The 27,338-nt window shown below is 48.2% G+C and overlaps 1 protein-coding gene across 4 annotated transcripts in view; it reads left to right on the top strand.

Moving 5' to 3' along the window:
- The window catches only part of SFSWAP (splicing factor SWAP), a 79,889-nt gene that overhangs the window by 23,331 nt on the left and 29,220 nt on the right, over positions 1 to 27,338 (top strand). For all 4 annotated transcript variants that reach the window (XM_049865199.1, XM_049865198.1, XM_049865201.1 and 1 more), the window contains exons 8-12: positions 16,803 to 17,040; positions 18,079 to 18,210; positions 18,833 to 18,926; positions 20,054 to 20,231; positions 26,705 to 26,935. In XM_049865199.1, the coding sequence (XP_049721156.1) occupies positions 16,803 to 17,040; positions 18,079 to 18,210; positions 18,833 to 18,926; positions 20,054 to 20,231; positions 26,705 to 26,935 (873 nt within the window). The remainder of the gene's footprint in view (positions 1 to 16,802; positions 17,041 to 18,078; positions 18,211 to 18,832; positions 18,927 to 20,053; positions 20,232 to 26,704; positions 26,936 to 27,338) is intronic.

Below are 27,338 nucleotides of genomic sequence, written 5' to 3'. Positions count from 1 at the left end.
CCATCCTTTGGGAGGGTCTAGGGCTCTGTGTGGATTTCCCACCATCCTTTGGGAGGATCCAGGGCTGTGTGTGGATTTCCCACCATCCTTTGGGAGGATCCAGGGCTGTGTGTGGATTTCCCACCATCCTTTGGGAGGGTCTAGGGCTCTGTGTGGATTTCCCACCATCCTTTGGGAGGATCCAGGGCTCTGTGTGGATTTCCCACCATCCTTTGGGAGGATCCAGGGCTGTGTGTGGGTTTCCCACCATCCTTTGGGAGGATCCAGGGCTGTGTGTGGATTTCCCACCATCCTTTGGGAGGGTCCAGGGCTCTGTGTGGATTTCCCACCATCCTTTGGGAGGGTCCAGGGCTCTGTGTGGATTTCCCACCATCCTTTGGGAGGATCCAGGGCTCTGTGTGGATTTCCCACCATCCTTTGGGAGGATCCAGGGCTGTGTGTGGATTTCCCACCATCCTTTGGGAGGGTCTAGGGCTCTGTGTGGATTTCCCACCATCCTTTGGGAGGGTCCAGGGCTCTGTGTGGATTTCCCACCATCCTTTGGGAGGGTCCAGGGCTGTGTGTGGATTTCCCACCATCCTTTGGGAGGGTCTAGGGCTCTGTGTGGATTTCCCACCATCCTTTGGGAGGGTCTAGGGCTCTGTGTGGATTTCCCACCATCCTTTGGGAGGGTCTAGGGCTCTGTGTGGATTTCCTACCATCCTTTGGGAGGGTCTAGGGCTCTGTGTGGATTTCCCACCATCCTTTGGGAGGGTCCAGGGCTCTGTGTGGATTTCCCACCATCCTTTGGGAGTTGTGCTGCTATCCCAGCAGAGTTTCTGCTACCTGCCACGGCCTGCGAAACCAGCAGTTGTGCTGACAGGTGAGCGTGTCCGCTTCTGACCCAGCTCAGACAGGTGGCGGTAGAGACAGTAGGTGTCACTTCTGTCTGCTGCTGCTAAGGAAGTTGAGTTCTAGAAAGGAGCTGGGTGCGGCCTCCTGTGCAGGGCAGCACCCAGCGTCGCACTAGTACGTTTGCCTCATGACTCTAACAGTAAAGGTGCAAACTCTCGGCTTTCATGAAGGAAAGGATGCATATGTTTGTGGCTAACCAAGACCTAACCCATTCATTACTGAATGAGTACCTAGAAAATTGAGGAATAAAGGTCCAGAAGCACCTGCGTTTTGTCCGAGGGAGCAGTTGTACAGGTGTGTGGGAGACAGTAGCCATACAGCGGTAAACACAGGTACCTACATGTACGTCACAGTGAACGTGAGTGGGAAATGAGGAGAATCCTTAAAGATTTCACACAGTGAAAACCTGAGGAGTGTTTGTGGGATGGTGTGTTTTTATCTTGACAAGATGATTCTGTGGTTATCTGAAAAAGTGATGAGCAAGAACGTGAAAAATTTAAAACAGAGGCACAGAGGGAGTCGTGCCCTGTAGCAGTACAATGTGCTATTACAGTAGAAGTGCTCTGCGGGCCAGGACAGCTGGTGCTTTAAGCAGCAGCAGCACAGTTAACATCGGGTCAGAAGCATCTTGTTTTGACTAGAAATACCCACACACACCATTCACCAGTCTTGCCCGCGAGGAGGCCACCTGCCTGTGCCACATACAGACATCCCCAGGCACAGAGCGGGGCGTCCAGGTGAGGCTCCCCTGGAGGGGCTGTGACACAGCCGCGATGGCAGAAGTCTTCATCTTTATCATCTGACTCCAAGGCTTTTGCAATCATTTATCCCTTCTCTAGTTATACACTTTTTTTTTTTAAACAATTTGCCTTTTGTTTGGTCTTTCCAAAGGGTTCAGTGTTCACAGAAACAGTGATTCACTTTCTCTCTCAATTTCATTTGCATAAATGTTAAATAAGTATGTAATTGCCATAAGTTTAACTGTAAAAGTGCTGTTGGCAGCAGCCGGGCGCAGGTCTGGAGAGAGCCTTCTCCTTGGTGTCCAGGGTGTGTCAGCATTGGCATCCAGCCGGTGAAATGAGGCCCAGAGCAAGCCAGCAAGTCGGCCCAGAGAGTTTCTTCACTCTACTTACCACTTTTTTTTTTTTTTTTACTTACCACAGCAGTGCTAGCACAAAAATTAACAGAGCCCTGAGGGGGAAAGAACGAGTAAATAAGGCCCTGCAAAGAGACATACAGACTGCAAGGAGGGAATGCCTTAGTAACGCAGCACCTTTGGGAAAGAGCCACTTGGAAACTAGTCACGTCAGCCTCACCCTGGGCTCTCCGTAAAGTGAGGGTGCTTTTACCTCGATGAAAATCATCTCGTAAACCCAGCTGGTGAAAAACAACGGAACTATTGAGAAACCAGGAAAAAAAAAGCATGTCTTTAACATATAAAGAGCTTTTACAGTCAAATAGGAAAAACAAACTTAATGGCCCTGTGGAGAAATGAACTGCAGTATGAATAATTTACAGGGGTCACAATGGCCATAGATTTTTAAAAGGTTTACCCACACAAGCCACTAAAGGGCATTACATCTGTTGGCTTTGGACACTAACCTCTATAAAAAATGCAGCTTCATTTTTCACTTAAAGCTGACTGCAACCAGTGTATAAAGAACACGGAGGCTTCATAGTAGAAGGGAGTTTGCCCTGAGGGCAGACGGGGGACCTTTGGAATTTAAGTCTTAAATCGAGATTTCCAGGCTGTTAAAAAGGCTATTTCATGTGTGTAAGATTTTCGTATCTTAAATTACAGAGATTAAATGAAAGAAATGCAGATTTGGCCTGCAGTGACATGCTGGTCTTCGGCTGTCTCGTAAGCAAAGGAGGAAGCAGTACAGGCACCCCTCGCGTGGCGGATGCCTGACAGGGCATGTCAGGGTTACTCTTGTGCGTTGTTGGGGTAAGTTTGCACCCCTCGTGTGGTGGACACCTGGCAGGGCATGTCCGGGTTTGATCCGGGGTGTCTCTTTCCGTCCACAGATGTGTGTGTAGGGAGATGCTGCGATAGTACTCGTTCTAAGTCAGAGTCTGAGTCGCTGCGGCAGGCTGAGCATAAATACCTACGTACACGTGACAGCGGGCTGCCCACACTGTGAGGCGAGAGCGTGACATGCGTGACCTGGGGCTTCATACTGACGGAGGAAAGAAGCGGAGGGCACAAGGGACAGCCGTCGGTGTCAGACACTGCAGCAAAGGGACACGTGTACCCAACAGGACAGGCAGGAAGAGAGTATAGGGGACAGCCGTCGGTGTCAGACATGGCAGTGGAGGGACACGTGTGCCCAACAGGACAGGCAGGAAGAGAGTAAAGGGGACAGCCGTCGGTGTCAGACACTGCAGCAAAGGGACATGTGTGCCCAACAGGACAGGCAGGAAGAGAGTAAAGGGGACAGCCGTCGGTGTCAGACACTGCAGCGAAGGGACACGTGTGCCCAACAGAACAGGCAGGAAGAGAGTATAGGGGACGGCCGTCGGTGTCAGACACTGCAGCGAAGGGACACTTGTGCCCAACAGGACGGCAGGAAGAGAGTAAAGGGGACAGCCGTCGGTGTCAGACACTGCAGCGAAGGGACACGTGTGCCCAGCAGGACAGGCAGGAAGAGAGTAAAGGGGACAGCCGTCGGTGTCAGACACTGCAGCGAAGGGACATGTGTGCCCAGCAGGACGGCAGGCCACCAGGAGCAGTGGTTGGCCAGGGCAGGGCAGGGCCTGGGGGAGGAAGCCCAGGGAGGACTTGAGCTCTTTACAATAAGACCGTATTTTACCTTCTTTTCAAAAAGGCACAGATTTATATGCTGCTTAATTTGGAGCTAAGCTGCATCCAGAGCTGAGTGTTTACAAACTCGTGGCTTTACGTTGGAGACTGTCTTCTCAGCTCTTGGTATATTCCGTTCAGGCTGAAGCCGTCCCCAGAACGTCTCTTTCCTTCATAACCTCGTGGGGGTGGCCCTGCTGTGACTCTCTGGAAGTGGTGCAGCCACTGTGCTTTTACTCTTTTCTCATAATTACTTGGCACTTAATAACCTGTAGAATACACTCAGTCATTCTTTGTTATTTACTTTCTACAGATAGAGTTTCGGCAGCCTGGGAAGAAAAGCACCTATTTTTATGTGTAAGGAATATTTTTCTAGAAGCTCTTTAAGTATACATATGCAACACTGACAGTTTGTTTCATTTATTAGTCTGACAGTGAACCATTTTTCATGGCCTTTATTTTTTGTTATTACTTAGTGGTCCTCTGATATCTAGCTATGAATCCTTACAGAAGAATACAATAAATGTAATTATGCGGGAGTTATAATGCTGAAACACTGCCCACTGTCCCAGCACACCATTGTTTAAAATGATAGGCCGCCTCAGGTTTTACACAGTGTTCATTCTGTAAATAGCTTAAGTGAAATTAAATCGTATCACATGGCTAGGCTGGATGTTTCCCTGCCACGATCCCAGTTTTTTAAACATGGTTTTGCTGTTGCCATTTATGGTATTTTCTTCTTTTCTGCAAACCATATTGAGCTTGAAGTGCTTTACTTTCCAGTCCCTCTTTTTAACGTGATCTGAGATTCTACCAGCCAGAAATGACTGCTACTAACCTTAGGTGAGCACCACTGACACGGCGGGAAGGACTGAGGTCATTGTCACGAGGGAAAGAGAAGACAGCGCGTAGAGGTGCTCTGCATGCATCCATACAGAGTAAAAAGCTGGGTGCATGGGTAGAAAAACATTAAGTTGGAACTAAATTCTGGATTGTACTTGAATTTAACAGAAGAACCTATAATGTAAAATCAAAATAAAAGTAATTGCTGGACTTGAGATAAAAGTTTCTTCCATATCTCAAGAATTCAGTTCTGAAAGAACCCTGTAAGATCCAGAAAAGAGATTAGAACGTTAAGAGGTTGAAATTGCAGAGTTTGTTTGTTTTTAAGTTTTATGTTTGTTTTTTAGCAAGTATTAACTATGCAGCTAGAGGAAATCACCTCTTAGAAAACACCTCTTCACGCCGTTTCCTCAGCTCCTGATTTTGTTGGCAACATCCATCTGATGCTCAGAGAGCTTATCAATAGTGTTTATGTTCTGTGCTGTGACTGCAGCTCCCTAGTGGCTTCGTCTGAATTGTACAGTGAGGTGGCTTGGTGCCCTCCGCATCACCTCTCTGGTTGAGTTCTTCGCTTGATCATCTCTGGGTCATTTGGATTTCATAAACGAGTGAGTTCTTCCAGGAAGAGCTCCGTTTCGTTAACTTCATCCCAGCTAGTCTGAGTATAACATCCTCGGTGACACTTTTTTCCTCTCACAGCTTTCTCGCCATTTGCTCTGCTAGAATCTAGCATGGTTGCTTTCTACCACAGAAAAACCTGGGGCGGCTGGTTTGCCGTTGACTAGTTGGGTTAGCTGGTTGGTTGGTTTTCATTAGTTGCTCCTGTGTGCCAGATTTTACTCTGAGATCTTTGATTTTTGGAAGCCCCTGCCCCTTCCCTTTTAGCCTAGATGGCAACTGGACAGGTGCTGTATATCTGTCACACTTGCCTCGAGCTCGGGAGACTGCTGCATTGTTTTCAGGAACCGAGCATTGCTGTGAGAAGGTGCGAGGCCAGCGTGGACTTCGCACCCACCCCTTGGCAGGTTTGCCTTTCTGACTGGACAGCTAAAGAGCCCCCTCTGCCCTTAAGCTTTGGTGATTTAATCAGCGTGCATGGCCCAGTTTTCCTGGAATATTTTGAACACCCTCCTGGCCTCGGGTCTGTTCTTCGTTTCAGCCAAGCTCTCTTCTGTGTCTCTGAGCGCCTTTTATGTTCCCTTTGTCGGCTTCTCTACTGAGAAGACATGTATTTCCTGATTTGGGATCATTTCTTTCTTCTGAGTCTGCAGTTTTCTCTGTGTTGTTTTATTCTTTGCTCTTCGTCAGCGCTTCTCAGGGTCATGTCCCTCTTGTCCTCAGTGTCACTGACTTCATTTTTTAGCCATGTCTTCCCACGAGCCCTAGCGGCACAGTGATTAAGAGCTCGGCTGCGAACCAAAAAGTCAGCAGCTCGAATCCACCAGCCACTCCTTGGAAACACTATGGGGGCAGTTCTCCTGTGCCCTATAGGGTCACTATGAGTCGAAATCGACTTGATGGCAACGGGTTTGGTTTTGGTTTTTGGTCCTACTCCTTGCTGCTTAAAATGTATTGGTTCTACAGTGGTGGTGTTTTGGTCCTTTGTTTTCTCAACTACCGCAGGCGTCAGCAAGATCTTTATGTAAAGGGCTGGATGGGGGAGGATTTTCGATTTTATAGGCCATACAGTCTCTGACAGCAACCCGGCCTGCTACTGCAGGACAGGCAAGTGCGCGTGGCTGGGCAAGATAAAAGTTAAATGACGGACTCCGAAATTTGAATTTCATAACAAATTTTGCATGTCATGGTTTTTACACCCTCCCCCCCCCCCCCAGCTGAGCTCACGAGATGTGCAAACACAGGTGGGGAGCCACTGACCCTGCCCTGCAGCATGTCTTTTGGTCTCTTGGTTGTTTTATTACCTTTTCCTTGCGCTTTATTGAATTCCTGTCTTACCACATTGGTCTGTGGGTCAAAGCACTCAAAATGAATCTGAGTTTACTTCTGCACGGGTAATACTTTCTGCCAGACTAGGTTCTCTGCCGTCACCATAGACTCCCATCCCCTCCCACCCTGGCCAGGCGACACTGGTAGTTGGTGGGGCTTCTGCTCACCAGGGTTCCTCCTCAGCTCTTCCTGGGCTATCCCTACATCCTCTGGGTGCTCCTCACCACGTTTGGACATCTTAGGCTTTGGCTGCTTGCTTTCTTTACCGAGAACTCTCTAAAACCTATTTTTATGTAACAAGTCTCAAAAACTCGTTACAGAATTAAAGATTCAAGAGTTTTTATTTGAGGGCCACTGATGAAGATTTTAAATAGTGTTTAGAGATGGGCTTTTCTAGAATAGTTTTATTTGCAAAAAAAAAGAGAGAGAAAGAGGTCACTTTTAAACACTGGGCTAAAATTCCAAAGGAGCACACTCATGTATCTAAAATGAATTTGCATTGGCAGCTTTCCAGTTTTACAAATGTAATATTCTTACGTCTCTGCAGAGATCATTCCGATCATCCTATTCCCATTTGGTGATACAGAAACAAGTCTTTCATTTGGGGATTTTTTAAGACGTCAGGTGGTCTCGAGGTTACTACAGAGTGCAGCTCTGTGTGGTTATGGTGAACTGCACGTGAAGCTCTTCTCAAGTATGTTCGACCTCCAAAATAGTTTCGGTTCGAAAATATTTAGACACAGTGAGTCATAATCCAAATAATAAGCACTTTTAAGTATTTTGGTGGATGGAGGAGGGCAGTAATTTTTTTTACTTAAAAAGTATGGATTGAGCATTTTAGGGAGGTTTTGGTTTGTTTGATTTATTTGATTTGATTTGTTTTCCCTTGTGGTACAAGAGTTAGTACTATATAAACCTAACAAATAAATGCCCACCAGAGCCAGAGGGTCTTAGGATTTCTGGAAAATTTTCCAAGTTCCAGGAGGTGAGGCCAGAAATCTTGAGAATGGAGATAGTTGGGTGGATAAGAGAAACCAAAAAGAGAGAGAGAAAGCGCTTCAGCTTTGTTTCCTCTTACTGGACTTGTGAAAGCCTTGAAGGTTTTCGTGCCCCCTGGGTTCACTAATCACTTTCCTCGCCCTTGAAAATGTGAGATTCAGTAATTATGGCAGTTGTCATTGGATTGCGGTTTGGGCGCCTAATTAAACTGATATTATTGTGACCTCTCTGGGGTAAAGGTCTTCAGTGGGAAGAAAGCATAACATGAACACTTGTCAGAATAGAACTGTCCAGTTGAGTAGGCTGCTAGAGCCTGGAGAGCGTGTGAAATTAAAACTACTGCAAGGATCTGAGGCTTCACGTAACAGCGGCTGACTTCAGAAAGGCTTATTTTCAGCAAAAGAGATGCTTATTGTAGAATTTTATATTTGCTGTTGTTAGGTGCCGTCTAGTCAGTTCTGAGTCATATCGGCCCTGTGTACAACAGAACAAAACACTGCCCAGTCCTGCACCATCCTCACAATCATGGCTATGCTTGAGCCCATTGTTGCAGCCACTCCGTCAGTCCATCTTGTTGAGGACCTTCCTCTTTTTCGCTGACCCTCTACCAAGTACGATGTCCTTCTCCAGGGACTGATCCCTCCTGATAACATGTCCAAAGCATGTAAGACATAGTCTCGCCATTCTCACTTCTAAGGAGCATTCTGGTTTTACTTCTTCCAGGACAGACTTGTTCATTCTTTTGGTAGTCGCTGGTTATTCAGTATTCTTCGCCAACACCACAGTTTAAAGACATCAGTTCTTCTTTGGTCTTCCTTATTCACTGTCCAGCTTTCACATGCATATAAAGCGATTGAAAACATCATGGCTTGGATCAGGTGTACCTTAGTCCTCAAGGTGACATCTTTGCTTTTAACACTTTAAAGAGATCTCTTGCAGCCGATTTGCCCAGTGCAATGTTACTTTTGATTTCCTGACTGCTGCTTCCATGGGTGTTGATTGTGGATCCAAGTAAAATGAAATCCTTGACAACTTCAATCTTTTCTCCGTTTATCATAATGTTGCTCATTGGTCCAGTTGTGAGGATCTTTGTTTTCTTTATGTTGAGGTGGAATCCATACTGAAGACTGTGCTCTTTGATCTTCATCAGTAAGTGCTTCAAATTCTCTTTACGTCAGCAAACAAGGCTGTGTCATCTGCATAACGCAGGTTGTTAATGAGTCTTCCTCCAATCCTGATGCCCCGTTCTTCTTCATATAGTCCAGCTTCTCAGATTATTTGCTCAGCATACTAGTGAAATAGTGAAATACCATGAAAATAATTCTTTCTGACATTGGTCTACCAGCCAAATAAATACATGGGATATGACCGCTCTGGAGCGCTGATCACCTGCTCACTTTAGGTGGCATTCCTGACACTTAGCAGGCCATCAGCACTTTACTTTGCGGTAAATCCTGGTTACTCACTGTGGCTTCCTCCGTGAGTCTGAGCTTGAATGTTAAATATACAAAAGCAAACCTAAATTGTCCTTTAGGAAATAATGCTACACATTGCGTGTTCTGTGCATAATACTGCAGAGTCATGTGTTTATTGGTTGGCCGTTGAACTAAACTGGAGAACGATCCCAGCGGGAGCGTTATAGAGTGAGCGTGTCACACGCTGAAGATAATCCGCTTCTGTCTCTGAGAAATCTCTGTGCGTGTGGACAAAGACTGGACAGGAAGAGAGGAAAATCAAAATCACAGCGGGGTTAGGGTTAGGGTTAGGGACCTGGGGCTACCCCACGCCCTTCCTGCCCTTTCTTAAGTGTGGTTGCCACCCACCCTGATGGTAAAGCGTTCCCTAAACTTTTAAGAAAATGTTGACATTTAAAAAAAAAAAGGAAGAAACTTGACTCCAGTTTGTAGGGAAAAGAGGTGTTTTGCTTGAGGGTAAAAAAAACCTTTGGAATGTGGCACTCTGTCCCAGGAGTGAACAGACTCCAGCCTGCAGGCTCTATCTGGCCGCCTGTTTTTGTACAACCCACAAGCTAAAAATGGGTTTTAAAGATGAACTTTTGCAATCAATTTGATGATGAGAACACTAACTTTGAACCCTAGTTAAGTGATACGTTATCCCGCCCCCCCCCCCAAAAAAAAACTCACTGGTCTATTTAAAAAAAAAAAGTGCCCACACTTGGTTTTATTATATTTTTAATTTCATCAGCAAAAAATCTGTGTAAATTTTTTTCTCATATATTACTTACAGAATACCCTGTTTTGCCTCGTGGCCCACAAAGACTTAAAATATTTGCCATCTGGCTTTTTATAGGGAAGTTTTGCCAAGCCCTGCTGTCCCAAAACTATTAAGTAAGAGAACGTACCTGAATGTAACTACACTCATTTATTTACTCCCTGTTTTCCTGATAGTCTTACAAACTTTAAAGTTAAAGCAGACATCTGTTTCACTAAACATTTGGCTCTCACAGTACATCATTATTTGCTTGCTTAGAATAGACAAACATGTTTATTGTTCTAAGACCTGATACTCTTAAATGCATTGTTATTGTGTCTCTAGCCTCAAGCTCTAGACGTAGCATCCAGTGCCTCCCAGTGTCTCCCCTGGATGTGGAAGGGACCACCTTAAGAGTCTTCATTTCTCCCATGTCCTGCTTTTCCCTACTCCCCCATTTTAGCTAACATGTCCCTTTTTGGGGGGGTTCAGGCCAAAGCACCACTGACCATCACCCGAGTTGTCTCTTCCCTCTTAGCCATGTGTAATTTCTGTGTGTCCGTCAGGGCCATTTTCAGGATCTGTCCCGACTCTGACGTGTGTCTCCAACCCACAGCTGCCTCCTGGCCCAGCCGTGACTCACATCCCATGTAAATTCTAGGGTCCCCTCTAGCTGACTTGAGCCTCCACTGCTACTTGGAACTCAGCTCCCTCCCTCTGCTCTGTCACAGTTCTTCCTGTTCGCAGGACATGGGAAGGGGGTCCTGCCTCAGATCTGATGGGGCCCTCCCCGTTCCTCCAGACCTTGCACAGCTGCCTCCCTCTCAGCCCAGGCTGGGCCTTCTGTGGCTCTGCCATCAGAAAGAGTCCTTTTCCATAAGTGGTCACTTTGGTGAAGGGTAAGACAGTACACAGGACTGGGGAAGCCAGCACAACCTGTCCAAGGCAGGGTCACGGAAGCTCCATAGACACATCCAGACTCCCTGAGGGACCGAGTTACGGGGCCAAGGGCTGTGGGGACCATGGTCTCGGGGCATGTAGCTCAATTGGCATAACACAGTTTATAAAGAAAATGTTCTACATTCTACTTTGGTGAGTAGCGTCTGGGGTCTTAAAAGCCTGTAAGCAGCCATCTAAGACACTCCACTGGTCTCACCCTGTCTGGAACAAGGGAGAATGAAGACAACCAAAGGTACAAGAGAAAGATTAGTCCGAAGGAGTAATGGACCACAACTACCACGGTCTCCACCAGACGGAGTCCAGCACAATGAGTTGGTGCCCAGCTACCACCACTGACTGCTCTGACAGGGATCACAATAGAGGGTCCCAGGCAGAGCTGGAGGAAAATGTAAAACAAAATTTTAACTCACGCATTAAAAAAAAACACCAGACTTACTGGTCTGACAGAGACTTGACTGGAGAAACCCTGAGAGTATAACCCCCAGACACCCTTATAGCCCAGTAATGAAGTCACTCCTGCCGTTCACCCTTCAGCCAAAGATTAGACAGGCCCATAAAACAAAACAAAACAAAGTGGGCACACCTTTGCTCTGCCCCATTGTCTTCTGCTGTGACAGCCCCTCAGGCCCCAAGAAGCCTCCGCTCACAGGCCAGGGTTTATTTTGGCTTCCTCTGTAACTCTGACGCATTTAAACCTTTGTTTTATAATCAAAAGGATGAGTCAGCAATTTTGAAGGAGTGGTGGGTGTGGGGCCTGGAGCCTGGGGTGTCAGAGGGAAGGAGGGGCAGCACGGCTTCCTCCTGAGATGGGGCTGGGGAGGAGGGTGCAGGGAGGCCTCAGCTTCGGCCTGGACATGCGAGGTTTGCTGTCTTGTGAGATGTCCCAGTGGAAATGCTGAGACAGGAGCCCGGGGGTCCCAGGGGTCGTCAGGGCACTTAGAGAAGACCCAGGGATAGTGTAGATAGAGACACTGGGCTGATGGGTGTAAAGAGCGAGCCTGGCCCTTGGGCGGTGGGGTGGGGGCGGAACTGAGAGAGACAGACCTGCGCCAAGGCTCCCAAGCGCTGGGCGGCTGGAGGGCCAGGAGGTAGAAGGCTGTGTCTCTGGTGCTGCTTCCCAGACATGCTCAGCCAGTAACACATGAGTGCCTAGAAAGCAGTGCCATTTTTTAAACATTTTTTTATTCATAAAGTAGGTCTGTTTTAAGAACATACCTATTTATTCTCTCCATAGGACTCAGTAAAACTATTTTCATTTTTAACATAAATATGCATTTCTCTTTCCTGAGTTGTCTCTTCAGCAGAAGAGCTTGGTACCACTCATCTAAGCATCCCTGAGAACCTTTCAATGTGAGACTTCTATGAGTTAAATGTACATGCGATTAAGATCACGTGGGAAATTGACTCTGAGCTTTGCAAAAAGCCAGTTGAATAGTAAGGTGTTTGGACGATAACCAGGCAGCTTTATCTGACCGTGGGCTCGGTAGCTCCGTACGTTCTGAAGCACATGCAGTCCTGGGGAAGAAGGGTTCACGAGCGAGCCTGGTGCTTCGCAGCACAAGGTTTTGCCGTGTGACTGACTGCGTTTCCCTTTAGGAAGCAGGGCCCAGTAAAGCATCTCTTGGACATTGGGAGTCGGCTTTTGTGATTTACAGATGGGAGTCAGTCCCTTCACGTCAGCATTTCACTGACTTTAAAACTGATCCCTCCAGAAATTCAACATAAAAACCTGGGAACAACAACAGACGCGGTAATGTGTCGTGTCCTGAAGCCTGATGTCACACAGACCGGCAGGAACCTCGGGAACTCTCCGCGCCCCATCCGTGTCTAGGGATAGGACAGTTATCTTCAAGTAATGCCCATCGTGTCCTGAAGCCTGATGCTAACACAGGCCAGGAGGAACCTTGAACTCCCCGCGCCCCATCCGTGTCTAGGGATGGGACAGTTATCTTCAAGCAATGTCTGTCATGTCCTGAAGCCTGATGCTAACACAGGCCGGGAGGAACCTTGAACTCCCCGCGCCCCATCCGTGTCTAGGGATGGGACAGTTATCTTAATGTCCATCGTGTCCTGAAGCCTGATGCTAACACAGGCCGGGAGGAACCTTGAACTCCCCGCGCCCCATCCGTGTCTAGGGATGGGACAGATATCTTAATGTCCATCGTGTCCTGAAGCCTGATGCTAACACAGGCCGGGAGGAACCTTGAACTCCCCGCGCCCCATCCGTGTCTAGGGATGGGACAGATATCTTAATGTCCATCGTGTCCTGAAGCCTGATGCTAACACAGGCCGGGAGGAACCTTGAACTCCCCGCGCCCTATCCGTGTCTAGGGATGGGACGGTTACCTTGGAGACAGGATGGTTGGTCAGTGCCCCTCATCTGCTTGTGGACTTTGTTCCTTCCTTGTTATGCCAGCGGTTCTCAAATGTCGTGTGTGTCAGAATCACTGTATGGGGGGTGTGTACAGAAAAAACGTATCTTGTAGTTGATGGCCAGGTTGACAGCTTTTCAATCCAGGTAAAGGATTTCTCAAGCTGCCTCTAGAACTCGAGTGAGAGGACCCTGACACTGTGCGTTTGCTCAGAGGCCACTGCAAAACGAGGACGATGTTGGCGTGGTGGCTTCATATAACCAGGGCTTCCTGCAGGCTCCTGAGGCACCGCACGCTCTAGAAGGGAGGCCAGGCTTGCCTGCCCTCCAGGGTGTCTGTCAGTGCCAACCGTGGGCCAGCTGCCAGGCAAGGTGGACGCTTTGTCATCGTCTGTAAGAGCCCGTGGGGCAGTGGCCGTGCCAACAGTCAGTTGCAGGGGATCGCCGCAGTGGTATGTCCCAGCTTCACTGTGCGCACAGAGCAGGGGTCTCCTGAGTCAGCCGGAGCACGGGGGCGTCCCCGGTTGAGAGCAGGGGAGGCAGGGCAGCAGAGGCGCCTGTGTGTGCACAGAGGGAAGTGTGGGCGCTTCCTGGGGCTCCCTAGAGAAGCTCCACAGCCCGAGGGGCTCCAGCAACCAAAACTTCTCTCACACGCACCCTGGGGGCGCAGCCTGGGGTTGGTGCTGGGGGGAAGTGCCGCACCTGAGGGGAGCTGTGGGCCAGGGCTTTGGCTTTCTCCCGGAGACATTTTCAGGAGTGGGGCTGTGTTTTATGTTTATACCTAGAGACCATTTTTCTTTGCGTGAGCTCAGCTATGCGTTGTAAGTTTTTCATTACGTTTCAGTCGATATGTTCAGATGCCTGTCTGCGACTCGCCAGCACTGCTGTTGGTTACTGCTTGGTTGTTACCGCTCGGTTCTAACCAACCATGGTGCTGGTTCTGGGAAGTCCTGACCTGCCCTTGACTGTGTTCTAGTCCTTTCACAGGTGTGAGGCTGCATCTTGAAAACTGCTTCTTCCCTTCGTTTCCATAAAGAATACATTGCGTTGGACTTGAGTAATATATACCGTTGCCTGAAACTTAATCCTAAACTGTTGTTTGTTTCTATAACTTCGTATGTCGTATTTGTTGTGGCTACAGTTTAAAATTAGGCTTTTGTGACCAGAGAATGGCTAATACAGGACATATGGTTTTTCCTTTCCCATTCAGATTGACATTTGGGCCCAGCAATGGTAGTGGGTCAGTGCTGGGTGGTTCCACCATGACTGCTCCTGGAGACCATGGGTGCACTGTGGGGCATCCTCTGGGAGCAGAGCACAAGTCGCAGGGCGAGGCAGGGCCTGGCCTGGTCCACTGGCGCCCACCCCCTCCTCAAGAGTGGCTGTGCTGGGGAGAATGCAGGGGAGTGTGGCGGAATGAAGGAGGAGTGGCCCGAAGGACTGCCTCCATAATTTCAGGGTAAATGTCTGTTACAGAAGCAGGTACTTATACTCGAATGCTTCATTCTGATAGGAAGAGCCGAACGGGAGCCATTGTGCCAGTTTGTCCGTCCGCTAATAAGTGTTGATGTCGTTGTCAGTTGTCACGTAGCCAGCTCCAATGCATGGTGACATTACGTACAGCAGAACAAAATGCCACCCAGTCCTGCACCATCTTCACAATCATTGGTATGAGTCCATTGCTGCAGCCACTGTGTCAGTCTGTCTCGCAGAGGATTTCCCTCGTTTTCACTGACCCTCCACTTTACCAAACATGCTGTACTTTTCCAGAGATTGGTCTTCCCTGATGACATGTCCAAAGTCTTGTCATTCTCACTGTGAGGAGCATCCTGGTTGTATTTGTTGATTGAAAAACTCTGGTGTGCTCAGTGCCGGGGCTGCAGAGGCAGGAAGACAGGCCCTGGGCCCTGACTGGAGTGTGCTCAGTGCCGGGGCTGCAGAGGCAGGAAGACAAGCCCTGGGCCCTGACTGGAGTGTGCTCAGTGCCGGGGCTGCAGAGGCAGGAAGACAGGCCCTGGGCCCTGACTGGAGCCGCAGGCCCAGCGCATGCACCGCCCTGCCCCCGGCCGCCTCCTGGCAGACAGCGCCATTTCCCCCCAGCCCTTCTGCAGAGTTCTTGTCGGGAATGTTTCTGTCCCAGAGACAGGTGTGGGGGTGCACTGAGGCCGCAGAGCTTATTCTGAAATTTTAAGATACCGGTTGCACTGTGGAGAAACCCTGGTGGCATAGTGGCTAAGCGCTAGGGCTGCTAACCAAGAGGCCAGCACTTCGAATCCACCAGGCGCTCCTCGGAAACTCTATCGGGCAGTCCCGCTCTGTCCTAGAGGGTCGCTATGGGTCGGAATCGACTCGACGGCAGTGGGTTTTGGGGGCTTACACTGTGGAATAGCAGTGCGTCGAGCTGAAGGATGACCCCTGAGGAGGCCCTGCAGCGTCATTAGTCAAGTCAGCCATCACCAGCATGATTTGGGCAGGTAAACACTCAGCTGCTAACCAGTGGGTTGGCAGTTCAAACCCACCAGCCGCTTGCTCTGCAGGACAAAGATGTGGCAGTCTGCTTCCATAAAGATTACAGCCTTTGAAACCATATGGGGCAGTTCTGCCCTGTCCTGTAGGGTCGCCGTGAGTCAGAATCGACTTGGGGGCAGTGGGTCTGGCTTTGGTTTGGTGCCTACAGCATCCGTCGCGTAGGTACTTTCTAAGCTGAGCCAGAAAGGCCGTGACCCTGGTTGATGCTGGGAGCTTTAGGCTGCTCTGCCTCCGTGATATTCTCCTGCAAAGCAACCATGACCGCAAGCCGTGCTCAGCACGCAGATTCTGTCATCCGTAAAGTCACTGGTTTCTAATTAAATGAAACTCCTTAATCAGAAAAAAATTTTTACCATCCTCTAATGAAGATGAAATTAAATCTCTGTGCAGTCAGTACCAGTTGCTGTCTACAGTAGGATTGAAAATAAAAACTCTTAAGTAGATCATTGAATCTTCTGTGATTTGTGCTGGTTTTAAACATTCTTCCAAAACGATGAATAAACTTAGAATGGGCTGCTGTCCCACAGGTATCTGTATATATGCCCAAAATGCACCACTGTGTGGAGTGTCCTGAGGCCACTGTCCCTCTGGGGGGGACCTGCTAAATGCATTACAGGATAGCCATATGAGGGAAGAGGACACATACTAGCAGAAACAGCCCCGGTGGGGACCTCGGTGGGGACACCCAGATAGGGAGGGGACACCCAGATGGGGAGGGGACACGTGTTAGTGGCTATCCCATGGCTAGAAAGAGTAACATGCATTACAGAGGGAGTGGTTTCCAAGATGAATGTTTAAATGAGAAACCAAGATTCTGAAGAACATCGTTAGTGTCAAATAAGAAAGCAAAGGGTACGTGTTCACATGGTGCTTTTACAAGGTAGATTATCTCCTCAGATTGCGTGAGTGGCAAGTTGCTTCTAGAGAGAGTACTTTTTTTTAATCTTCACATTCTGAATTAGGGAGAAAATTCATTTCAGTGTGTTTGTGTTTGATTGCTGTGAATGTCCGTGAGACCACACACGTCCCATTTGTCCCTGGCGTGTGCCTCAGCATTGCCTAGTTCTTTCAGATTGTGTGTTATGTGGGCAGCCTCTTTGGTCTCAGGAAAATGTAGGAGGAGGAGGGATGGCGTGCGAGCAGCAGCGGCTGCATTTGGTACGGTGTCTCGTGCCCCGTGCGGCGTGGACTGTGGCAGACTGGCCTGTCAGCTGCCGCTGATTCTCTACCTGTGTCTCCTGACAGCGACAGTGGCGGCGATGTACTACAGCTACTACATGCTGCCTGACGGCACCTACTGCCTGGCGCCACCCCCTCCCGGGATTGACGTGGCCACTTACTACAGCACCCTGCCCGCGGGCGTGACCGTGTCCAGCTCTACCAGTGTGACCACTGCCCCGCCACCTCCTGGGACCACGCCACCACCACCCCCATCCACCACAGAAACAAGCAGTGGGGTGACCTCTACGACCACCACAAGCAGGTATGTGCATGCCCCGGCTCACTGTTCTGGGAGGGCCTGGGCACAGTGTTACCCAGTACGTTGGAGATCTTGATTTGGGGGCTTTTGTAATCAGGATTCCTCAGAGCTCTTTACCAGGGGAGCATTTATTACCCAAATCCCCACGCCACAGGGGTGATAGGAAAATAGAAATGGTCGTGATGTTAACTGGCAATCAGAGTGGAGTCTCATTTGACATCCCATCTCTGCCTCAGCCCCGGCCTCTGGCCCTGGCCCTGCGTCAGCGTCTCAGCTGGCCGTCCTGGCCCAGTCAGTGCAGACGGAAACCACGGGTGTTGGCAGAGGTGTCAGTTTTGTAAAGTCCATGAGCGTGACACTGGCACACTTCTTGACTCGCATACGAGCCTCCGGGAAGCAGGGATCTGGCGAGTAGACCAGTTAACTGCCAAAGAAGAACCGGTGGGCGCCGGCCCGGGTGACTGAATGCTAGGTTGCCACCTCACCAGTGCCCGGCCTCAAGTGAGGGTGCAGGGCAGGTCTGTTGGATGAATGGGTGCCTGATCAAGGGACTGGAATAGCACAAGTTTAAAAGAGACTCAGGACATTGGATTAGGCACTTGCACATTCCTACAGAAACGGCCCTTTTCCGCGATCGTGCACAGACATCACAGGTGAAATGAAGGGTGTGGAATCATGCTGACCGACTTTTTTTTTTTAACATGACAAGAAAAACGATTAGTGCTTGATTTGTTAGCATGTAATTGAGGGGAAGTGCTAACCAGGAGAAAAAAATGAACCTGTTTTTATGACCTGAAGTCTCATTTTTCAATAAAGTCCTCATTTTCACCATTCTCTGTGATATTTTGGCCCCGTCTCAGGTGGATTGACACGAGTTAGCTTTTTATAGTACTAGTTGTGATTACCTATCACATGAATATCTGAGACAGTGAAGGCCCTCTCTACCAACCAGTGTGGCACTTGCTGCATCTAGCCACGGGGGAGTGTGTGCTTGCACCCAGCTTGTCCATGTGGGAGAGTAACCCCAGCTTCTCCCTGCAGTGCCCTTGCCCCCGTGGCTGCCATCATCCCCCCACCCCCAGACATCCAGCCTGTGATCGACAAGCTGGCCGAGTACGTGGCCCGGAACGGTGTGAAGTTTGAGACCAGTGTACGCGCCAAGAATGACCAGAGGTGAGATGAACTGTGTGCGCCGCGTGTGTGGGATCCGGGGTTGTAGCTGAGCTTGGTTTGGGTGTTTCCTCTAACTACATAATCCCCTTTTGTAATGTCTTTAATCCTTTTGTTGGTTCAGATGTCTTGAGATAAATACATCTTATAATTATCTTGTTAAATTACTTAGAATTGGGGAAGGTTTCTCTAATGTGTTATCTATATGTTTAGTTGGCTTGGTTTTGTTTTTTAAGCAAGACTGTTGAAGCTTCCTAAGATAAAAGGCTGAAGTCATGCCTTTCAAGAATCTGCCCTAGGAATTTAGACACAACCTTCCCCCTCCCCTTTTTTTCTCTTTCAATCGAGTAATGTTCCATGCCTCGAGTGGTAAAATATAAACTGGGGGGTTCATTTGCAGGATGGTCTGTGTAACCCTGAGCCTCTGCACGCTGCAGCTTCTCTTATGTGCGATAGAGTGTAGTAGTAGCTCCTTCCTAACGTTGTTGAGGTAATGGAGAGTTAGTAATTGTGATGCATCTAGGACAGTGTCTGGCTCGTGGAGAGTACAGTGCCTGTCGGGTGGCATTATGTTGCGGCGTGCCAGTCGTGTTAGCTGACCGGCTTTCCTCCTGTCTGTTCCTAGGTTTGAGTTCCTGCAACCATGGCACCAGTACAATGCCTACTATGAGTTTAAGAAGCAATTCTTCCTCCAGAAGGAAGGTGGTGACGGTGCACAGGTACTGTCGTGGGAAGGCAGGGAGGATGTGACGTGCCTTAGCCTTCACAGCTTAGACTTACATACGCACAAGTAACTCTGTGAGTCCCAGCACGTCTGAAAAGCCCTGTTGATTGAACACACCTTGATTTTAGGTTCCAGGTACATGCGATATATGAGGTAGAACGTGCCTTCAGTCTGCTGACAGCTCATCCCACATTCACGGCCCACAGATGCACATTTATCCAGCAGGTTCTAGACAAAACATCCTATTTTTTCAAGCATTGGGTGTTTTGGTTGGCTATTGTTCTTAGTAACTTTTGATGAAAGCCACACACTGTTAATTGCATTAACATATACTTAAAACATACAAAATTTAAACCTGCGTGCTCACAGTCTACAGCCTGGAGCTACAGGGCAGTGCACCGTGGGGCCCTTGCCCTGGAGTTCTGGCTCCATGCACCCAGGTTCCCTCCTCACAAACGCCCACCCCCGTGTGTTTGTTGCATGTCCTCAACACTTGAAGCATATCTTCATGCCCTTATCATCCTTTCTTCTGCCTCCACTTCCCTCTTCTCAGTCAGATGGATGCCCTGACATTTTTAAAACCTAGATTAGTAGAGAGATGAAGTAGACCTTGGTTATCAGTAGATTCCCTCAGACGGAGAAGGTCGCCCCGTGCGAAGGCGGTAGGCAGATTCCCTCAGAAGAAGAGGGTTGCCCCATGGGAAAGCAATGGGCAAATTCCCTTAGATGGAGAGAGTCACCCTGTGGGAAGGTGATGAGCAAATTCCCTAAAATGGAAAGGGTCACCTGTGGGAAGGCGTTAGGCAAATTCCCTCAGACAGAGAGGGTAACCCTGTGGGAAGGCGATGGGGATAGCCTGGCTCACTGGCAGTGCCCTCAGCGGCCACCCTCCGAGGAAAAAGGCACTGAGTGTTGGCTACAAGACCACGTCAGAGCTCTGAGAAGCATCGTGCTCTCCCAGGGGGACAAAACCTCCTCCTCTCTTCTTTTCCAGAGAGTGGCAGCTCCGAATTTGTGCTGCCTGGGCAGTTCTGTAGAAATGCTGTGTCCAGTGAAAAACACATACGCACCTCTCGACAAGCTCATGTAACTTCCTGTGTAGCGATTTATAGTCCTGTTCAGTCTCTGCAGGCTGCAGCAGCACCAGAAGAGGCTCCGGCCGAGTCGGCCTCTGAGAACCCGAGTGAGGCTGCGGACGACGGGGTGTCTGAAGACGCAGCTGAGGGGGGAGGAAGGGCAGCCTCGGGAAAGAAGGAGGCGGCATCCGGCAAAGCCGTCCCTGATGGGAAACTCGTGAAAGGTATGCTGTGCGCCCCCACATGCCCACCTCCTCACCTGAGAGGCCACGCTTTAAGCGGGCAAGAAGGAATTCCGGGTGACTTAGATTAGTGCCTGTAACTGTCGGACAGGCTGCCGGACAGGAAGGAAATGGCAGTTCGTTCTGAGGTGCTGTGATGAGGCTGCAGCCTTTGCAGCACTCTCCTAATTTGGAGATGGGGTCGTGTAGACATAAACTAGTCTTAGGTACGCGTGTATGTAACAGCCTGTTCTTCTGAGCAACTTGTGGAAATGTTTAGGACGTTTCAAATAGCGCTCCGTAGCCCTCAGACTTAGAAGATTCTCTTTATTACCGGCTGCTGTACCAATGAAAGTAGCGCTCTGTGTTGCTTAGGAGTGCCTTGAGGCTGTCACCAGGCAATACTGCGCACATCCAGTTTTAGTTACTTTGTTATGAACCATTCCCACCGGGAGTCTCTCATGTGGCAAGACAGGCTGACATGTAAATAGCCAGAATCATAAAAAAAAGTAGGATGAAAAAGGCAGGAGCAGATGCATTAGCAAAGAACTGTGTGGTAAAACGCAGATAAGCAGTTAGTTCCACCTGGGAGGGTGGGCAAGGCTTTGTGGAGAAAGGAGCACTTGAGCTAGGTTTCCTGGGCTGGGCGGTGTTCCAAAGACAAAGACGGGGACGTAATCATGGCAGAGGCGCAGGGCCTGGCTAAGGGGCTGCATGGCCTGGGCACACGGATGGGTGGATGAGCTGGAAACGGAGAGTCTGCCCACTCTTGGGGGTTCTTCCATGCTGAGGTCACTGAACTATTTACAGAACCCCTCCACAGGCTTTATGAGAATAACCGCATCCCATCTGGTGGCTGAGATAATGCACGTTGGAGCGGCAGTACTGCTCTCACGGCAGGCCTCGGTCACAGCTGGGTGGGTCACAAGAGTGGGCAGAGCAGGCCCAAGACTTTCAGGACTGCCCTTCTCTGCACAGAGGCCCGTGTTTTAATAGGAATGCTGAGCGTGACAAGTAACTAAATTGGCTTCCTGGGAAAATTCAGCTCTTTAGGAAAAACTTTTACAGTTTCTTTGGGCCTTTCATTCTAGCAGGTTAGCTGAGCACTTGTATTCATTCTCTCACCCCTCCTGGCCCCCTGCAAACTGTCACTGAGACCTCTGAAGGATAAGTGTGGGAAAAGCTTTAGTTGCTCTGGAAACCAGGAACAGGCACTGTACATACTTCAGAAGCTATGAGGCCTTTGATCAGATGCAGGCAGAAGAGACAGTGGTGGAGGGCATGCCTGCCAGCCTGGACCTGGACTCACAAGGAGCCTGCTGTCAGCTGGGGTGCTGGGAGGGGCTACAACAAACGGGGTACTCGGGGAGCAGCTCGTTGGCCCTGCCACTGTCTCCAGAAAGTGCACGGGCCTCCACTGCTGGTGGGCTGAGCACAGTGCACCTGCCGCAGCCAACATGGGCTTTCCAGGTGCCAGGGCTGAGTCACCTGCTGGATGCAGCATCTTCCACTCTCCGTGCCCGGTCCTGTAATCTGGAAAATGAAAACAGCACGTTCCAATGGGGCACCTGAATAGAGACCTACACGGGGTCTGACCAAACCCTTCCCAGCTCACTTCCTGAGAAAGAGGCGCACCTCCCGCAATGATAAGGAAACAGGAAACCCACTGCCATTCCTGTAAAGATGCAGAAGGTCAAAGGAGACACGCCTGAGCTTCCTGGGTAGATGGGCACCTATGAGATGACATAGCAAGTAAACCTGTAATTTGTATTCTCCCATCTGCCTGACATCTGTGAACCTAGTGTAGCCCGTAATCCGGCATCTGGGAAAGATTGCCAGATTTTAAAATATAACAGAGGCACCAAAGGACAGATTGGGTAAGAAGACAAGTTCGGAATTTTTCTCAAATCTCAGAGGAAAAGGATGGAGATGGAGAAAAGTGTCCAGGCAGAAAAATGTACAAGTTGTCCTCCACGGGGGAGGAACCTAGGCTGGCCCATCAGGCCACGCCATTCACCATAGACCATGGAGCCATACCTGGAGTTCTGAATGGAAGTGTTCTGAATGCAGCAGGTAGGCTTTCAGACACATCAGCACCCTGAAATAGTCAGAGAGAGTGAAGACAATGAGATAGTTCTTACCCAAAGATTACCAGATGCAGTAAACATTTTAGAACAGTAGAAAGCCTGTTACGCCTGTGTTGATTGCAAAAAATAAGCACAAAACAAGCGTTAAATTCAATCTGGGAAGAAACTATAGAATGCATCAAAGGAGGCAGGAAAGGGGGCACGATAAAAACAGAAGCGCAAATTAGTGAGAAAATAGTAGAAAAGTCTGTAAAACAGTCGTTGTACACGTTTAATAAAAAAAAGCACATATAGATACATAGTACCATCGAGGAATATCTTTTTTTAAAGTATACAAGAATAATATATGTAACTAAATTTGAATAAATTTGAAAATCACTGAAAAATGTCATTTTCTAAGAAAACACAAATTGCTAAACTTATTTCAAGAGGAGGTGGGAAACCGCCATGTTACCTACAGACCTGAAAGAATTTAGAAAATAAATTGGTCGGCGAACCAGCTCTGAGGACAGGCAGCAGGCCAGCACAAATGGACGGCAGGTTCATGTGCCTTCAGGAAATAGAAAGACCTGTGTCATTAAAACTACCCCAGAGAATTAGGAGAGATGGAAAATGATGACGCCTTCAGAGCCTTCCTGTTCAAACCTGGCAATGCTTAGCAGTCTGTAGACCGTGATCACTTACAAGTAGAGATGCTGACATCTTAAATTGAACCCAGCTCTGCATAAAATAAGTTGTGAACAAGTGGGATTCGTTCCAGGACTTCGCGTATGGCATACCACCAGACGGCCTTTCATACTTTATCGTATTAACAGGTGAAAGACTTTTCATGTTTTTATCTCAGTAGAAGCTGGAAGAGCCTCAGTATTTCCTAAAATTTTTAAAGTGAAAACTATTACAACAATTGATATTGTAAAAACACGCTTTCCATTTTTGGGGAAAAAAATTAAACGTGACCCCTACAGCACGTGTGACAACAGGAATAATTCCGGGGAGATTAAATATCTAAATGTGAGAAATAAAACTGTAAAAGTAGAAGAAAATGTAATTTTTTTAATAATCTTGGCGTTTGGAAGGACTTCTAAGCCACAAATCGTTAGAAGAGATTAATAGGTGTGATGGGGTAGGGCATAAATAAAGGACAAAGGTCAAAATAGTGGTGATTTCTAACATAATGGAAGATAAAGAATTAATACCCTCACTATAGAAAGAGTACTTATAAATCAATAAAAAGACAGCCACTGCAGTAGAAAAATGAACAAAACATGAAAAGATAGCTCCCAGAAGAAAAATAGATGGTCTATAAATAAAACTTTTAAACATACCCTCATTGACAAGATGCTGTTTTTGCCTCTTGAGTTGATAAAGTTAGAACAGGTAATACTTAGTGATGGGGAGGATTGTTCTGGAAGTGGAGTCTGGCACAGCCTTTCTGGAGGGCAGTCTAGCCCTGTGCACCAGAATTTAAATGTGAACAAGTGTCTTGGCACGAACATACCATTCACAGAGGCACAGCACCTGCTGGTGTTTAGAAGGAAAACCTGGAAACAGCTGTGGGTAACTGCGAGGTAAATGGACGTGTCCCTTCTAAGGCATACTGCTGCCACTGTTATAATGTGGTGTGTTTATTGACATGGAAACGTGTCTGCAGTATTTACGTGGAAGGATGTTCCTCGCCAAGTGAACACGGCAGGTTTTGAAACTACGTCTCTGTGAAAATGTGTATGAGGGCAGGCACACATGCCTGGGAACGCCGGCGGCTTCTCTGTAGCCCATTTTCCCAGGTCAGAATTGCAGTTCATCTTTGATCTTGTTCATCTCTGCTTTCAAGATTTTGCATGGAGAATACCTATTACTTAGAAAGTTAGATGTCGAAAGGCCTACGTGGTAAGTGAAGCCTGTGTGCTCTGGATGGTGGAAGATTTGGTTGGTTCATTCGCCAGTATTTGCCACGTCTGTCACGTGCCAGGCACCAAGCTGGGTCCAGAAGTGCCTCTACCACACAGTAACCCATCTAGGGTCCTGCCCCTGAGCCTGGGAGCGAACAGACAAGAAACAAAGGCATAGATACAACTATAGGTAAACTTAGACACGAGTACTGCGGTGATGAAGGGGAGAGGCTGGGAGAGCCATCTCCGGAGGTAACATCTGAGGGATACTCTAAGGAGGAGAAAGAACCGGCACGGGAAGAGCAAGGTGATTCTCCAGGCAGGTTCAGGGCACGGCGTGCCAACAGGGGAAAGCCTAGTGCAGAGGAGCAGAGAGTGGAATAGCGGGAAGAGGAAGGCCTGCTGCCTCCAGGGCTTTCAGGGTTGGGGGGCACCACTGAGGACTGTAGGAAATGCTTTTCCTATGCTGTGGTGTCTCTGCAAATAAGATCGGGGGAAGAAGCAGTAGTTGTGTAGTTGAATAGTGCTACAAAACGAACTAATACCTAATCCCCTGCTGACTAGCTGGGTTACCTTGGGAAGGTCTGTAAGATGGGAGCCTAATGGCACCTGTCTCACGGGGCTGTTACTGCCAAACGAGGTGTAGGTGTGGAGAGTGCGAATGAGCCCCTTCAATTAGATTGCTTTAAAGCACATACTGAGTAACGGTGCTATTTGGTGTTGTTTTTGGTACGCTTAAATGCTCACTTGAGGATGTCTGCTTTACAGTGAGTGTTACATGTGAGGTAGAGAACCTCGAGCTTTCCTTTTAATATTTGTTGATTGCTTACTTTCCTAGTTTGGGGCAAGAGATGGTTAAGGAATAATTGTAAAATTATTTTGTGATTTAATATTCCATTGCTGGCCCCTTGAGTAATTTTGATTAACATTTTAAGTGAAAGTTTCTCTCATTTTGAAAATTTCCTTGGCCCTTTGTTTATTAAAGAGACCGTATTACTACAGGCAGTAAAAGGTTAATTTCGTTAAACTTTTTTTTCTTATGGAAAATGTCAAACATAGACAACAACAGCACAGTGTACAATGGCCTCCTGCCCCACACAGACTCATCAGCCAGCTTCAACGACTCACCCAGGGCTCATCTTCCTTTGCGTACTCACACAGAGCCCGCCCGGCCGATCACGTTGTCCATGAATATTTTAGCGTGTATCTCCTGAAAATTAGGACTTGACCGCAATAAAGTGGTTACTACTGACTCTACTTACAAAATATTGTTTTTAGTCCCCTGTGTTATATCTTTGTTTTGGGGGATTGCTCTGAACGTGAACATAAAATATGTAACGTTGCAGAATCAATACAGAGACTAATTTCTCTCTTTTTTAATTTTAACTGACATAAGTCTCCCAGCACTCACTGCCTTTATCTTGGGGTGTGCTTTGGTGCTTGAAGTGACTATTGATGAAAGGAGGTTATATTTCAAGATCGTCTTTAAATCATTCATGGGTTTGGAACCATAAAATGTGAAAAGTGGGACAGACCTCCTGGACCAGCTGGTCTGAACTATTGTTGGGACCTCAGTTACATCCTTCACCACGTTCAGGAACCTGCCGTTGTTTACCCAGAATCCATTTTCCTTTCAAAGTCTGCTGGTTTGCAAGGCTTTTAAAATTTCTTTTCATTGTGTTTTACCTGAATATTCTTTGTGAATAGTAAGGATTGGGTTGTAAAAATAAAGAGTATCTTATTAAATCAATTAGCAGTTGTAAGAGCCATTTCCCCCGTATCTAAAGAGAAGGGGCTCCATGAGCCTTTACTGAAGTGAATGGGGGTGAGGAAGGTGTTTTCCTTTGGGGCCTTTGTGTTACTCTTAAATAAAATTTTCCAAATACTCTACGGGAGAAAAGTTCAACCACCTAAGTTTTTGTTATACTAAGCTTAAGAAATTGTTAGAGGTATGAGAATAAGCTAACCTAATGCCTAGCACAGTCAGCATCCAATAGAATGTTTGCTGAATTAAGGAACGGGTCCCCTGATTTTTGCTTCCTAAGGGAGGACTTTTTCGTATTGCCAGGATCTTCTACTATACCTTTTTATAGTGGAGTCGCACCATATGCCTACTTAACATATATATGCTGTGTTCCCTCCACCTGCAAAAACAGGAGAATTGACCATGTGGAAAATGCCAGTGGTCCCACTGTGCCCTGCAGTGTCCCCGACATGGGAGCTCTGTCAGTTGGGTTTGATGTGGCTCTCTGTGAGCGCCCCCGGTGAGAGTGGGTTGGTGGTCGTAATAGTGTCTTACTGTGCGCAGGATACACAGAAATGGGCTTGTGTGACAGGCTCTCCTCCCTCCTGCATGCGGTGCGGCTCCACTCTAGACTGTTCCCTTCCTGCCGTCGGCGTGCCCACAGGTCCTGTAGACAACGGTAGGGCCTGTGACCATTTCTGCTCTGTTCTTCTGGTTTCCTTAAAATGTGTTACAATTTTCGCCTTTTCTCAATAGCTTCCTTTGCTCCAATAAGCTTTGCAATCAAGGCCAAAGAAAATGACCTGCTTCCCCTGGAAAAAAATCGTGTTAAGCTAGATGATGACAGTGATGATGATGAAGAAAGCAAAGAAGGCCAAGAGAGCGCTAGTAGTGCTACCAACCCTAATCCAGCAGTTGTCCCACCCTGTGTAGTTGTTGAGGAGAAGAAACCTCAACTTACCCAGGAGGAGCTAGAAGCAAAGCAAGGTTTGTAGACACGTTTTGAACTTCTTGAAAGAAATAAAGTACATAAATCCAAGATTAATCTTACTAAGCCAGAAACACTGAGACTGCCAGCGAGAATCTCAAGTGTCTGGAAATGAGAGCCCTCTGGGTGTTGTGTACTCTTTGTGAGCATTTGGAGAGCTGGAGTGATGAGCGTGCCCTTCATTAGCCTCCGCTGCCAGGCCGCTGGCGATCTGTCTTCAGAGCCGTCGTGTTGGCCGTCCTAGCTTGACGCACCACAGCAGAGTGCTCTAATGGAGAGGCTCTTTGCGCTTGGATTGCAGCCTGGGGTGGAACGCTCGGCCTGCATCCCCGCTCGTGTTAATGTACGAGGCGGGGAGAGGCCTTCTGTGAGGCTGTCTCCACCACAGAGCCCCCTGGCCCT

This window comes from Elephas maximus, chromosome 22 (genome assembly GCF_024166365.1).
Source record: "Elephas maximus indicus isolate mEleMax1 chromosome 22, mEleMax1 primary haplotype, whole genome shotgun sequence".
Taxonomy (NCBI): domain Eukaryota; kingdom Metazoa; phylum Chordata; class Mammalia; order Proboscidea; family Elephantidae; genus Elephas; species Elephas maximus.
Note: the sequence above shows the minus strand (reverse complement) of the source record. Positions and strands in the feature narration are given on the sequence as shown.